Source organism: Anabrus simplex, chromosome 7 (assembly GCF_040414725.1).
Source record: "Anabrus simplex isolate iqAnaSimp1 chromosome 7, ASM4041472v1, whole genome shotgun sequence".
NCBI classification, from domain to species: Eukaryota; Metazoa; Arthropoda; class Insecta; order Orthoptera; family Tettigoniidae; genus Anabrus; species Anabrus simplex.
In genome coordinates, this window is record NC_090271.1 from 93,540,610 (window position 1) to 93,556,931 (window position 16,322).

The 16,322-nt window shown below is 37.7% G+C and overlaps 1 protein-coding gene across 1 annotated transcript in view; it reads left to right on the forward strand.

Annotated features, from left to right (window-relative positions):
• Positions 1-16,322, forward strand: part of TM9SF2 (transmembrane 9 superfamily protein member 2) — a 197,042-nt gene that overhangs the window by 149,942 nt on the left and 30,778 nt on the right. The window contains exons 12-13 of the mRNA XM_067151214.2: positions 7,588-7,739; positions 7,825-7,936. Of these exons, the coding sequence (XP_067007315.2) occupies positions 7,588-7,739; positions 7,825-7,936 (264 nt within the window). The remainder of the gene's footprint in view (positions 1-7,587; positions 7,740-7,824; positions 7,937-16,322) is intronic.

Consider the following 16,322-nt stretch of genomic DNA (forward strand, 5'->3'; position numbering starts at 1 on the left):
CGGATGTCAGCTAATTTAATTTCATCCTCCTCATTATGAATCATTTGGTGATCTTTAATATAAATGTCGACATACGGACTATCCTACTCATGGCTTACTCATGGATAAATAGTCGACTGAAGACAGAATAAATTCACTAATTACTTCAAAAATACATAACTTGGAACATTATTTCCATAACAACACAACCATGACCATAATCATGAAGAACAATACCTATCACCAACATTAATTACCATATCTCATATCATTACTCACATTAAATAACCCTCATTTCACATTTCAAATAAATATCACATTTCACTTTACAATATATGCATTATCACATTCTAACTCGACGTATTTCTTACAGTTATCATGGTTTGTGAACTTATCTACTCTGTCATAGTTTTAATCCATTCATAATTCCAAAAGATATTACCACATCCTTATATATAGTAAGCATTTCCTACATACAATCTCCTTTCTACGATCATTCGGTAACATAAGTTCTCATGTATGCCTAACTTCTATCTCATCGTCGTATGAAATTCACCAATAAATTAAAAATTAACCTCCTCTCACATTACACTGACAGCATTACGAACGAAGGCTTTATTATCACTGGATGACTGTACCCTACATGTTGATTTGATGTCTAGGCTTGATGAATACCTAACATCCTTTAACCTAACTTTGGTAACCATTTACTCGTATATAATTATCGCACTGACACTAACTAGAATAGCACTTTAATAAAAAGAGAATGAATAAATTCTTACTTGTACATTGGACTTAAAGTGAACTTATCTTTGCTCTGCAACTCCCATAGTTGTCTCATGTCCGGGTGGCTGGACATGCGGACATAGCTCCTTGCATTTCCCTTGGGTGTTTGAGAACATTCGGGACCGTCTCATCTGGTTACTGGTCATCATAGGCCAGCAACGTCATCCTACGCTGCTTTCATCTGGTTACTGGTCATCATGGGCCAGCAACGTCATCCTACGCTGCTTTCATCTGGGCAGTCTCGCCTTCATCTTCTTACTGCATCATGGTAGTAGCTTGAGCAATTGGAACAGAATAATACATGGTTTCAGTCAATGTCGTCATCTTATGGCTATTTTCTGTTACTATTTCCCTATGATAAATAAACGTCGTTCTTGGAAGAGTTGGTATCAAAAATATTTTAACAGTCTGGGATAGGCAAAGGTAATTATTCCACTCAAAATGTGAAGATTGCTTCTTTATATATATTTCCTTTTCTCAATGTTCTTGCCGATTATACAATCCTTTAGCTGTTCTAAATTGGTGATATCGGCTAATACGTCGTCTTAGGAGTGTAGTGTGACGTATCACGGTGAAATCTTTTATATTTTCCAGAGCAATTTAATTTCGCAGAGTGAAATAATTTATACCGCTAATACTGTAGAGAACAACCGTGAACAAATATTTCTTTCGGTCTTGGGAATAGAATTCCTATGTGATGATATTTTCTCCTTCTGGTAGTCGACTGTGACATTCTTCTTATAAGCAATTTGAGTGAATGTTAACATTTTTCTATAATAATAACTCGTAACAATCTTCATACATCGTTCTTTTTATCACCGCCTTCCATGTTCCGTTCTTTCGCCGAGTGCTTGACAAACATATTACTACCTCAGTTTGTAATATTGTCAGACGTTTTAAAAAAAATCGTCGTTTTGATAATTTAGACTCCATTTTTGTTCCGGTTGTATCTTTTGGAGAACAGTGAAATGGCACAGTATGAAGCTCAGAAGCAGTACATCACTTTCAACACTTGCGCTCCTAGTGGCGTGTAGCGAACTGTCACGTTGCATATGACGCTGACTTTCCGTCAGTGTGTTGTGTTTGTGGAAGGATGTATGTGTTAGTCTTAGTGCAGAATGTCTACCCGAGGTTGTGTAAACTCTCCTAACAGTTTTTGTTATATATGTGGTGAACTTGTGGTGAGAAAGGACCGAAGAAACATTACTACTTTAGTGAAAAAGGTCTACCATGCCTATTTCGGAGTGAAACTCGGCGACATCGATAAACCATGGGCTCCGCAGGTCGTGTGCATTGTGTGTGTAGAAGATTCACGACGGTGGGTGGCAGGAAAGAAGAAGTCATTACAATTTGGCATCCCTCTTGTCTGGTGAGAGCAACAGGATCATACTGACAACTGCTACTTCTGCTCTTGTAAGGTAACTGGTTTCAACAAATAAAACAAGGCTATTGATTATCCGAACAACATTCGCTCAGCTATTCGTCCTATTCCACATGGCCCGGATTTACCTATACCACAGCCTCCGCAGACATTAGATACGGATGATGTGGATGCCGTGCAGGAGACGGATGATATTGACTTTGAAGTAGGCACAGATGAGGCCCCTCTTCTGTTCACTCAGCCAGATCTAAATGATTTAGTCCATGATCTGGGACTGTCAAAGGATAAAGCAGAGCTCCTAGGGTCAAGACTGCGTGAAAGATATTTCTTAACACCCGGAATGTCCGTTACATTTTATAGGCAAAGGGACTTGATATTCACGTAATATTTTTCTCAAAATGACGTGTTAGTGTACTGCAGTGATGTAGAAGGTTTGATAGGTTAGTTCAACATTCCGTACGCACCCGGTGACTGGAGACTGTTCATTGATTCATCTAAAAGAAGCCTGAAGGCAGTTCTGCTGCACAATATTAACATGCATGCCTCAATACCTGTCGGCCATTCTGTGCACCTGAAGGAAACATACGACAGCATGAAGGTGCTTCTTACTACCATTCATTATTAGAATCACTGTTGGATGGTGTGTGACGATTTGAAAGTGTTGGGTATGCTTCTAGGACAACAGACCGGGTATACCAAGTTTCCTTGTTTCATCTGTGAATGGGACAGTCGTGCTCGTGACAAACATTGGGACCAAAAGCAGTGGCCCCGAAGGTTGGAATTGGTTCCAGGGGACAAAAATATCAAGTGTGACCCTCTAGTGGAAAGAGACAGAATACTCTTGTCACCTCTGCACCTCAAACTGGGCATAATGAAGCAGTTTGTCAAAGCATTACCTAGGTGTGGCAACTGTTTCAAATATCTATGTAACATGTTCCCCAACCTGTCAGATGCTAAGCTGAAGGAGGGTGTGTTCAATGGTCCCGATATTCTGAAAGTAATGCTAGATGAAGATTTCCTTAATTCAGTGAATGCCGTGGTGCGAGAAGCCTGGACTGCCTGTAAGTGTGTGGTTCAAAACTTCCTGGGAAACAATTGCAGCCCAGAGTATGTTGACATAGTGGAGAACATGCTGACGAAGTTGAAAATGCTGAGATGCTCAATGAGTAATGAAGTTACATTTTTTACATTCTCCCCTTGACTTTTTTCCTCCAAACCTGGGTGTTGTAAGTGAGGAACAGGGTGAAAGGTTCCATCAGAATATAAAGGACATGGAACGACGATAGCAGAGAACTTGGGATGTTCGGATGATGGGCGACTACTGCTGGATGCTTCACCGTGAGCACACAGAAATGCTCCATAAGAGGAAAAGCAGGGGCCATGCCATGACAACTAAGAAAGCACGGAATGAATTACATTAGTGCATGTTTTTACCACTTTCTCTGTACGCATCTGTTCACTGCGTGCATATTTCAATATGTTGTTGGTTTAAACTTGTATTCTAGTTCAGCATGATTCGTGTACCATATATACAGTATGTATGTACTACTTCAATATGTGATATCATTATTAAAAATGTATACGTTTTGTGCCAAAACTGTGAGTGATACGATATTTTCAGTGCCATTTTTTAATTCAGGAGGCAGAAATACATAAAGTACACCTACTTTTGTGAAAAAAGTTTTTTCCCTGTTGCATAGTGTAATATAAACACTCTGGTATGACATAATTTACAGTCTCAGTTTAAAATATTGATGAAGTCCGAACAACATATCCAAACTTGAAACTAAATGACACATCAAAACTGTTGTGGTTGATGCCGAAGTATTTTTTCTTTCTTACAGCAGCCAATGTTCTTGAGTTGATCTGGGAGTTGGTATACTTATCTGTGTAGGCGAGCAATTTGATTGATAATTTATGTTTGTTCAATAGTAATATGGCATACCTGCCAACTTTTACGGTTTGTCCGTAAAATTTACGGAAATTGCAGCATTTTACGGTTTTACGGATGGACGGTGTCATTTTACGACTTCGCGGACAAATATTTGAAACGTTAACATTAATCACTCCACTTCTGTACAATCGATTGTTTGCGTGGGTCGAAGCACGCTCGGTCTTGGCAAGACCGACTACAATATATTGTAGTCTGTCTTGGTCGAAGGCAGGCTCACGATAGTTGATTACTTATTCTTTGATATGATTGGTATTTTTAATCGTGTGATGTTTGTGTTGTTGTTGGAATTGAATTTAAAGCCGGGATAACAGTACTTCCGTGTGAATCTTAGGTGTCGACAGGCTCTTCTCCGCAAATTCTTTGTTCCGCTCTGTTTGTTGGATTGTGAAGTGAAATGTCTGAGAGTTATAGGCTGCTCTTTCCCTTTTCTTAATAATTTTTTATACAAACTGTTATGATGCTCCGTTCGCTTGTGATTTAACCTATATTGTTTGACCACGTGATTGTTGTTCTTTGGTGGCCTTTTGAGGTTATGACATATTTTAATGAGGGGTTCGAGGTTTTGTGTTATAACTTCGTGCTTTGCAGTTTCCTGTATTCCTTGGACTAATTACACTCGTTCCAATGATTGGGTACACCGCTATTAGCGAAGCCCCTTAAATTACAAAGAAGAAGAATCATTACATTCGTTCCACGTGTGTATGTTTTTTACCATGTGCACATTTTTCATTCACGAGGTTGGCGTCTTGTTCATTTAATCTTTTAAGGCTTTGTGTGCTTTGCCATGTTTTAAGGAAGTGTTTGACTGCCTTGAGTGCTTGTTATAATTTTATGTGACGTTCAGTGATCCAGGTTCCTTTCAATGTTTGAATGGATACAGACCTTTTTTCTCGGACATTTTCATACGCTATATTCCTATTATAGGTTATCATGAATAAATCCAACAAGAAGCGGTACTTCCAGACATTTAAAGAATCATATTCTGTTGCATGCATACTAAAATCAAGAAAGGGAGAAAAAATTACCTTTTGTATGGTATGTGGGTGTGATATTAATATTGCACATGGTGGAAGAAACGATTTCAGTAATCATGTGAAGTGCGGTAAACACATAAGTTATTAAAAATCGAAGGAAGACAACAAGAAAATCAACACCTTTTTTTGCCAAGTCTGGAAATGTTGACAGTGACGTAATTAGGGCTGAGTGTCTGTTTACTTCCTTTTTGTTGGAACACAATGTACCTTTAAATGCGGCTGATCATGCTGGTGCTTTATTTAAGATGATGTTTCCCACATCAGAAGTTGCAAAGAAATACAGTTGTGGTCGCACAAAATATTACAAAATATTTGATTCAAAACATAAATGAGGAACAGTTTTGTCTCAATTTAGAATGCACACTGTTTCAAAACAAAAGGACAATATTTTTATGTTTGTTGTACTTGTTATACACACAATACCAAATTTTGAGCAAGTATGATCATTCTGAAAATAGCAAAAAAGGAAAACTACGAGAAGAACTTCAAAACAGTTTAGTCTGTGTTTTGAGGTTACACTCTGCTTTTCATCATCCAGTCTGGTTTAGCGTGAGTGAAATGCCTCGAAACAAAGGACGTGGCAGCCAACGTTACATTTTTTGCACCGTTTCCTGGCGGTTTTACCACATTGAGTGCACCACACTTGCTTCTCTCTTGTTTCGAGGTAGTGGGATACCCCATCGAAACGCACTTCTGGCAACACGCGTGAAGATACTTACGTACTCGGTCTTCCTGCGTTAGGACGCGTAGCGGCACAAGATTGGATATATGCCCTAACGATGTGCCGTGTGAAGCCGAGAAGGTCTAAATTTTCCCCTTTGCCCTTTGAGGTCAAACGGTAGAGTTCACTTATTTTTGTACACACTAGTTCAGCACCAGCCCGGAGTTGGTTAGCAGAGAGTCTGTTTATATCTCCACATGACTCATCATCATCGCTGTCCCCGACCCCCGTCACTATGGAAAGTATTTTCAGGTGTTCTATGTATATATTAGCATCTAGGATGTCTTGTGATTCCTCCAGGATGCTTACGATCTGCTCGACGGTCAATCTGAGAAGAATAAATGAAAATTCTATATCAGTACTGAGGCAATCCCATTCGCACCGACTGTCGACATATGCCGGCGTGGAAATTTTGTGCTCTGCTAGACAAAAGCAACTATAAATCAGCCATAAATGAATTCTAAATGTGTTAAAGGCATATTTCATTATTACGTTTAACACAAAGTCCGATCTTGCTTTCAAGTGTAACAATATTATAAGAAATTATTACTCACTGTGACGGAAGCATCATCCTCTTGAGTGTATATGGAATGATATTTCATACGCAGCCACGCGATAAGGCGCAAAACCAAGTGTTTCTTGTTTTCGTGCTTTGCCGTAATTATCAAACAATGAACTCTAAACAATGCACCTCAAAAATATTCTTTCGGTTTACCAATATAAGATTGATAATATTCAGATATTAGTGTTGACAAATGTCGACAGTGGGCACATATGGGTTAATGCCCTGAGGGGACTAAATTGAAATTTTATCATATTTTTTTTGTACGTAGTATTCTCCGCCTGGCTACTCAGTCAGTTAGTTATTCATTTATTCATTCATTCTTTCATTCATTTATATTTAATGCCCACTTGGTGTCCATTATCATTAAGGTGTCAGATCTATATGGTTTGACACCATTGTTAGCTGATTCATGTCCCGTTGGTCGAAAAAGTGTCACCATCAGAATGTTGGCCAGCAGGGTAGAAGAGGTGGTGGTATACCATTTCTAATCACTAGGTTGCATGCCAAAAGCGATTCAATTCCAAACCTCTCCATAGTGTTCAGGCGGAGTTAGGGCATATGACACTTGTTGGTGATTTTTCCTGTGGATGGTGATGTTACGCTTTGAACAGACCCTTCAGTGCCAAGATTAGGCTTTGTACCAGAACCAAATTTCATCCTCACCCTTCCTGCTATCATATATTACATCATTCCTTTCATCTTGCTGACTCCTCTGATAAAGTTGACATCAGGAAGGGCATGTGGTCATAAAAACTCTCTATGGAGATTCATTTCACTTCATATTCGACCAACAAGGATTGGACATAAATTAATTCATTCCGAGTATTGTCCCAATGAGCTATTAGCTCGGAGGAGGGACTACCCTTTACGATGATGGCTTCACAATTAATGGTAAATTTGTAATATTCATATTAGAGCTACAACAAATTATGTTGGTTTCAGCAATATTGTTATTACACTGGAGATAATTAATAGTGTTGTATTTCACTGTAATAATAAATACATTTCTGTATAGTTGTGTCATAAATATTTAAAAAAACAGACCTTAAATACTGAAATATTGTTCATACTCCTTAATTCTTTGATGGTTATCTCTTTTGTAATTCTAAGTTCTTTTAGATATTGGACATGAAAATATTTTTTATTTTAATAATTCTTTTGTTGCAGCCTATTGAACACCCTGTTCGCACAAACCAGATCCCTCGGAAGATACCTGACCAGAGTATTTACACCCAGCCTCTGCCAGGAATCATCATGGGAGGAGTTCTTCCATTTGGCTGCATATTCATTCAGTTGTTCTTCATCCTTAACTCACTTTGGTAACATAACTTTTAAAACCATGTGTGGTACTTTCTTATGAAAATAGGAGTATTAGATACAACTTTTTCTTAATTTTGCCTACAGGTCCAGTCAGATGTACTACATGTTCGGCTTCTTGTTCCTCGTATTTGTGATCCTTGTAATCACCTGCTCGGAGACTACTATCCTGCTATGCTACTTCCATCTCTGTGCAGAGGTATAGTATTTTTTCCTTTATTTTTTCTTTTTCAATTCATGTTCCTGGATTTTGTTGTGATTGCGAGTGCCATGTTTACTACTAATATAAATGAAGGGCTTGATGAAAGAAAGGCCTACCCCTACTCTTTCACCAAATTAATTTTTTTTTGCAAAAGACAATCTTAGGTTCAACATTATTTTTATTATTGAGACCTTCCAGATAGAAGAAGAATCAATTCCATTCTTCTAACAATATACAGTGAAGTAAACCTCGTTAATGCATTCCTCATTAACATTTTTTCCCCACATAGCACATCGTAAATTCGAAGACCCAATTCTCATTGTATTAAATCTATATACCTCACTTATTGGGTCACAAATTTTCACTATTATCACTTAAGTGTGATCACATTTTTCCTAACCCTAAAAATGTTACTTGTCATCTCTTGTGCAAGGAAAAGGGCCTTGAATTTATGAACCTCACAAGATAAGTTGCACCTTTGTGGAGCAAGCTGTTAACCCCAGAAATGTTCAGTTTTGCTTGCCGGTTAGCAGTGAGATTGCTGAATAACACACTAAACCTGTTGGTGCTTGTATTTCACATTCCATTCAGAAGTTAGAAATTTATTTTGTGCTGAGTGGTACAGTGAAGGGTAGCGAATATTTGTAGCATGGTAGTCTACATCTGGATTAGGAGCATAATCATGTGAAGTTGACCAACATGGTGCATACTTGCTTTGTGATGGACTGGGGGCAAGATTGTTGAAACTCACACCTTCAGCTTTCGACTCGATCACTCAAGTTGGTCGAAGTTTTGTCGGATTAAAAACGGCGGTAAAAGCCATCCTCTTGCAGGCATACATGGTCAAGTGTAAACTCCAATTCATTGTCTAAGATTGTGACCAGAAAATAATGTTTAATAGTCCACTGGTCCAAAATACAGTGGAACCTTGATTTGTGAGCATAATTCGTTCTGGCAGCATGCTTGTAATCCAAAGTGCTCGTATATCAAAGCAGATTTTCCCATAAGAAACAATTGAAACCCGGACGATTCATCCACAGCACAAACTATTTATTCACATAACATTTCTAAAACGAAATATAATGTAAAACAAATTAAACTGCACTTTACCAAGCAATAGAATCATTGTTGGTGTGAGGAGGACGAGATATGTCATGAGAAGAGTTACTGTGTAGCACGAATTTCACTAACTAAATCACTGCTTTCTTTTAACTCACTGAAATTGTTTTCTTTTCGTGCAAAAAAGCTCACTGAAATTGTTTTCTTTTCGTGCAACTTTTAACGAGGAACTTGTCCAATGACTGTTGCTTTTGCCTCCTTTTGAGGATTTCATAAAAATGTGACATTGCATTGTCATCGAACAGATTCTTCACCCGCACTGCTACAGCCTTATTCGAGTGGTGTTTTTCTACAAAATTTTGTACCATTTCCCACATTTTGCACTTCTTCCGAATCTCCGTTGAAGTAAGAGATTAGATTGACTTTTCCTCCTCTGACCCGGACAAGATCTCCTACAGCAAGACTTTGAGCGGCAGATTATTTTCTGAAACGTATTTCTTTACTACAGGACCAAAAACCCCATTCATCCATTCAACGAAGAAAATACGAGTGACCCAAGTCTTAGTGTTGGACCTCCACATAACATTTAGGTAACTGGCTCTTCTGCACCTTGCATTTCTTGAAGGCTCCTTTAGCTGCATCTACCTCTTTTATTTCTTCTTTAATATTGTGCAAATCGTTGACGTAGACTTATAAAATCTTGCGATATCAGCCACTCGCATACCTCGTTTGTGCTTTTTGATCATTTCTTTCTTAACTTCCATCATAATCATTTCCTTCTTCCAATCGAATTTCTTTTCAGCCTTCTTTTCGTTCACTAGGCCCATCGTTGCAGTACATTTATAACACTAATGACAAACAAAACATGTACACTCGTACAGCGAGGCACGCCAACTGAAGTCCAGCAAGGGAGATGATTACACGCACTCTCCCAGGAAAGAGAGAGGCCGAGGGGAGGGGAAAACGTAGGTACGCGTGACGCTAATACTGCAGAACCTCACTTGCTTATCAAATTACAATTTCTTTAAAATGTCTGCTCATCTTGCAAAACACTCGTAGACCAAGTTACTCGCATTCAGAGGTTTCACTGTATAAGGCTTCTACTAACATTTTCCCTCTGTGGGTGGGGGCAGTAGAATAACACCCATGGTATTCCCTGACTTTTGTAAGAGGTGACTAAAAGGGGCCCTAGGGGCCCTGAACTTTGTAGAATGGGTTGGCAACCATGGGGCCCTTAGCTGAGTCCTGGTGTTGCTTCCACTTGTGTCAGGCTCCTCACTTTCATCTATCCTATCCGACCTCCCTTGGTCAACTCTTGTTCTTTTCTGACCCCAAGAATATTAGAGCACTCTAGGCCTTTGACTGATACCTTCATTTTTCGAAATGTCAGATCCCTTCCATTTTTCTCTCTGATTAGTGTTACATAGATAACGGTTGCTTAGTTGTACTTCGCCTTAAAATAATAATCACCACCACCACTTCTAACATTTGTTTTATAGTGTGATCTGCAATAATATGTTGATATTTTTGTGAGCCCCTTGCTAATGTTTTGATGTGTGTTGTCTGGTGTATTTCATACCTTTCAATGCACTGTTGTTATTCTATAATCTCCAGCAGAAAAGGTTTTTGTATTTGTTCTCTTGTGTTTTTCACACCTTTTAATACTCTCCTCTCATTTTTAGAAAGGGTAGATATAGGTTTCACTATAACTGCAGATACCCGACAAAAAATGCCCTAATGTTGGATTAAAATTTTATCTTGTGTTTCCATATCCCTGTTGGATAGTTTCGTTTTGTGTACTCAATACGTTTTCTCACTTAATACGTTCTCTTTCCTTGTCCCCTGCAGAAATGTGGTAATGAAGTTTTATTGTATAATTTGTTGCAAAATACTAGAATTACATCAATTAGTTTGTAAATTTACAAGTTTGTTGTTTTGGAACAGGTTCAATGGTGCTATTTTTATTATTGAGAAAGTGGAATAATAACACACATTTCCCTTTTTGTTAATTGGTGAATAGATGTTTTTTCCTTTTTTCAGTTAAAACTGTAACTGATTCAGGAAGTAATTCTGAACCTCTTGGTGAATATAATGAAGATCTGAGAGATGAAAATAGTACTTTTTTTTTTTTTTTTTAAGAATTGTGGAGGGAGAAAAAACAAAGTCTTATGCAGTGAGAAGTCGCTAAAGGAATTTGTGACACAGGTTCAAGGCAAAGAATACAAAAATAGTAGCATTCTGCCAAAGAGGATTTTGGTTAGCATAAAAACCATAGCAAATTAAAAGAAAGAACTTGATCTTCTGGGAACATTGTGGTACTAGTGATGATAACAGCGAACCAATAAAATAATAATGTTATTTGTTTTTATACTTTTATGGTTTTCGGAAACACCGAGGTGCCAGAATTTTGGCCCATAGGAGTTCTTTACGTGCCAGTAAACATACCGACACGAGGCTGGTGTACTGTATTTGACCACCTTCAAATACCACTGGACTGAGCCAGGATCGAACCTGCCAACTTGGAGTCTGAAGTCTAGCGCTCCACTGTCTGAACTATGCAGCCCAGAAACAACCTATCAAGAAATTGATTATTATAAAGGAAAGAACACTATGTAGCCAAAAATCTGCAGACACCCCTTGGCTCCCTAGTACAGTACATTTACCCAGTTTGTCAGCCAAGACGTGCGACCAAAGATGTACATGTAAAACCACAAGTGCTTGAATATCATATAAGTTTTGCTCTCAGAACGAGTCAATGGTGAGAGCTACGAGCATGATTGGCATGATTGTACTGGCCCCATAAATTTGGGTATTCTGTCGGAGAAATTCCTCAGCAATTTAAGGTACCTTGGTCCCCTGTTATTGATGTCATTGTGAAGCGGAAGCACCAGCAAAGGCACAGAAGAAAATCATCACTGGTAGGTCCTGGAAACTAATTATGACTGGCAAACTCTGAAACATGTTATGGGCACCAATTGTCAGTCTGTCTTGTCAATGATTGCAGAGAATTTACATCCCAGATTTGGTACAGTGGTCAATGCTAGGATTATTCGCTGGATGGTTGTGTTGCTGCTAGGAAATCACTGATTGCATGCACTAGTTCCCGACATTGTTTGGAGTGGTGCAAACAATGTTACCCTTGGACTTTGGAGCATTGGGAGTAGATGTTGTGGAGTGATCAGGTAAGATACATGCTCTGGAACTCAATGGACAGGTGTGGTCCTGGCTGATGCTTACTGAACAGCATTTACCAGTGTGTGTGGGATTGACAGTGAAGTTTGTTGGCAGTAGTATGATGAAAAGAATGGATCCCCACAGGACTCCTCATGCATACTGTAATTTGACCACAGTGTTCCTGAAAAGAGACCAAGAGGAAGACCTTGTGATGTTTGGGAGAAGCAGATTTTCAACAAACTTGAAATCAGAGAAGAAACTGGTGTCGCATATATGAACAGCATCTGTATACTAGATTAACTCGATCAACAAACTAAAATATACACCCTGTTACTGGAAGAATGGAAACAAATTTCACTAGCAGTTTACTAGAAGTCATGAACAGCCTACCCCATATGTAAAACATTGTAATAAAAGCAGAGAGAAGCCCAACATCCTATTATACCATCCGTCCAGAAAGTTCTGAGACTGATTTTATTCCTGGCAGATAAGTGATGTCAGTGCAGTAACTACTGTGGCAGCTTGAAAGGTGAACAACAGATGTGCATTCGCCAGTCAGTTGTGAGTAGGCAGTGTTATGTAGTGGACATGTGGCTGAAATGTGTCAATGTTGTTGTGTCACAAAGTGCAATGGAGCAACAAGCAGTGATTCATGTTTTACTTGGTAAAACAGCTACAAAGACATTTGAGTCTATGAAAAAGTCTTACGGCGATACTGTAATTTATTAAGTTGTGTTTGAGTGGTTTAAACGTTTAAAAAAAGGGACAGGTGACTCTCAAAGACAATGAGAGGTCAGGGCATCCCTCAAGTTCATCCGACAGAAACATTGAGAAAATTTGTGATCTTTTGAAAACCGGCTGTCATCTCTCATGTAGAGCTATGGTTAAAAAGCCGAACATCTCTAAATCAAGTGTTCAAAACATCCTGGATGTTTTGAAGAAGAGAAAAGTGTGTAAAGTCCGTCCCGCACATCGCATTTGTGCTCTACAGGCTGAATGAACATTCAACCAGGTGTCATTGAGACAGAAATCGAAGTTCCTCCGACTAGCTCAGAAACAGGCATGTCGACGAGAGGGCTCGCTGGTGGGCATAGCTAGAAAATGATACAGTTAACACTAAGTTTTACATTATTTAAATTCTTCCACCGTTTTGATACTTTTTTTTGCCTTTTGGCAAATTTTTTATTTGTCAACAGTACATGTTTCGTTCCTTATTTAGGAACATCCTCAGATGTTATTGTAGCTTAGGTGAATTGCTAAGATTTTAAACACGTTAATTTGCAGGTACATTGATTCACTTAAAAACTACTAAAAATACCAATTAAATTAAATGATATTAAAAACAATGGAGGGGTTAGTGTGTTAATGATATGAGAACGGATGATTACATAGTTGGTCAGCTTAAAAACTATGTCTATTCATTTTGGCCAATATTTATCTTGATTACCTCGAACATACCAAAATAATAGGACAAATAGAAGGTCTCAATTTATGGATACGCTTTGTGGACGACACTTTTGTCGTAATAGATCTAAGAGAGAATAACAGTGACGATATCCTCGATAAATTAAATACACTTGCTACCAGAATAAAGTTTACATTAGAGAAAGAAAAAGAAAGCTCCATTAACTTTTTAGACATAAATGTAACACGGAAAAAGGAAGAGTTTGTCTTCAAGATACACAGAAAACCCACTTTTACTCCCATTACAATAAAGAACTACTCATTGCACCCAGAATTGCAAAAAAGGTCAGCTTATTACAGTTACATATATAGAGCGTTTAATATACCCCTTACACACACAGAAAGAGAAAAAGAACTGCTCTTTATTCGCAAACAAGCCCAATACAATGGTTTTGAACCAAAAATAATAAACAAAATAATCGGTAAATTCAAACAGAAATTACAAACTAACCTAAAACCCGAAACAAAAAAGAAAGACAAATACGCCAAGTTCACGTTCAATAACCCTAACTTATACACAGTAACCAATTTGTTTAGTAAATATAATTATAAGATCGCATATTCAACCAGCAATAACACAAAGCATAAATTATTTAATTACAATAGTGTTAATTTCCTAGGGAAAAACAAACATTCTGAATCAGGAGTTTATAAATTGAAGTGTCACCAATGTAAAAAAAGTTATGTCGGACAAACAGGGCGCAGTTTTACTGTAAGATACCAGGAGCATGTCAACGCTGAAAGACATAAAAAAATTTCTGCGATGGGTCAACACATGAGTTCAACCGGACATCTATTCACAACCATAGAGCAGGATTTAACTATATTGCATAAAATAAACAAAGGAGCTCTCCTTAATACATTAGAAAATCTATACATTTATTTAGAACAAAAAAGCAATCAGGACAATAACCTAAATGAAACTATTGACATAAGAAATCCTATATTTGAAGGGACACTATCAAGTCTTGAAATTTTAGGCAAAAGACGCAATACAAATAGAAAAAGGATAAATAAGACCGAACCTCCGCCATTTTGTACATCCCCTCTCCCTAGCCCTTCTAAAGTTGATGTCGTGACAGTAACCGACACGCCCCTTCCCCTCTCCGCAACCTTGCCTCCCTGTAAGAAGAAGCATACAACGGAACGCACACACCATTACTATATAAGACGCAAAGCAGCAACAAACGTCCCTCCAGGGTCACAGTAGAATTGGAGTCTAACATAGCAAGGTAAAGAACTTTTTTATACATTTAGTTATTATGTAAAGACACATGTTTTTTAAACAAATTCCCATTTCGTTATTTTATTTCATTTCAGAAATTGAAACGAAGCTCCCTTCACAAATATTGATCAGCAATCAGCTTCAAAGTTCCACATTAGACTCAATCAGAGGCACCATAAGCAGCAAACTCATAATATATAACAACTTACCTGGAAGGAACAGAAGATAAAACATTCACCGTCTTACTAATAAACGGTGTATAACTTTTATACAAGGTTTATACACCGATTATGTGAAATTCGTTACTAATAAACCGTATATAAGCCTCCTGTGTATACATCTGTTATAGTTATTCATTGTATTGCTTATACAGACCAGGACCCTTGTATAAGCGTTGTATAGCAGCGAGTAGCGGAAAAAGAAACGAGTGAGCAATTTATTTTCGTGGTATTTATTGTCTACAGTAATATAATCGAGGTGAAATATTCGACTTATCCATTTAACATTGAAAGAATGGACAATAACGTTGATCTTCACGATATTTTAAACATAGAAGACACACCATTCAGAGGTTATGGACGCTAGACATCTTCGTAAAGTAAAACACTTTAAAGAGATGGAATGGCAATGAATAACTAAAATAAATTATGGTTGGGCGTATTTTTGTGTAATAATGTGTTACTGCTTAATAGACTTTTGATATTGCGAGTTTATATACATTATCTGCCCCTACAAAGATCTTTCTCAAAATTGAGTACCTATAAAATTGGGCATATTCCTCGAGATAAAAAATGGCATAACTTGAAAACCATACGTAATATGATTTCGATACTTTGTAGTTGAATACCCAGAAATATAACGTATAAATGCCTAATAGAGACTTTTTTGATCAAACCTTTCTTTTAAGCTACAAAACAGTTTTTCCTTTCTCCTGAAAAGTAAGGATTTTGGAATGTGTAGGCCTACCCTGTTCAACTCGCCTATTCAATTACAATTGCTTACGTTTTCCGTACTACCCCAGTTAGGAGCTTTTGATCTTAGCTTTTCCATTTCTTTTTTGGCGTTCATTACACAAGCAAGCTGAAGAAATGTTGATATCAATATGAGTCAATTTCCAGCTGTCTCATGGAATGACAATGAATAAGTTATAAAAGAAATGATGGTTGGGCGTATGTTTGTGTAATAATGTATTACTGCTTAATAGACTTTTGAAATTGCGAGTTTATTATACATTATCTGCCCCTACAAAGATCTTTCTCAAACTTGAGTATCTATAAAATGGGACATATTCCTCACGATAAAAAATGGCATAACTTGAAAACGATACGTAATATGATTTCCATACTTTGTAGTTGAATACGCAGAAATACGATGTATAAATGCCTAATAGAAACTTTTTTGATCAAACCTTTCGTTTAGCTACAAAATAGGTTTTCCTTTCTCCTGAAAAGTAAGGATTTT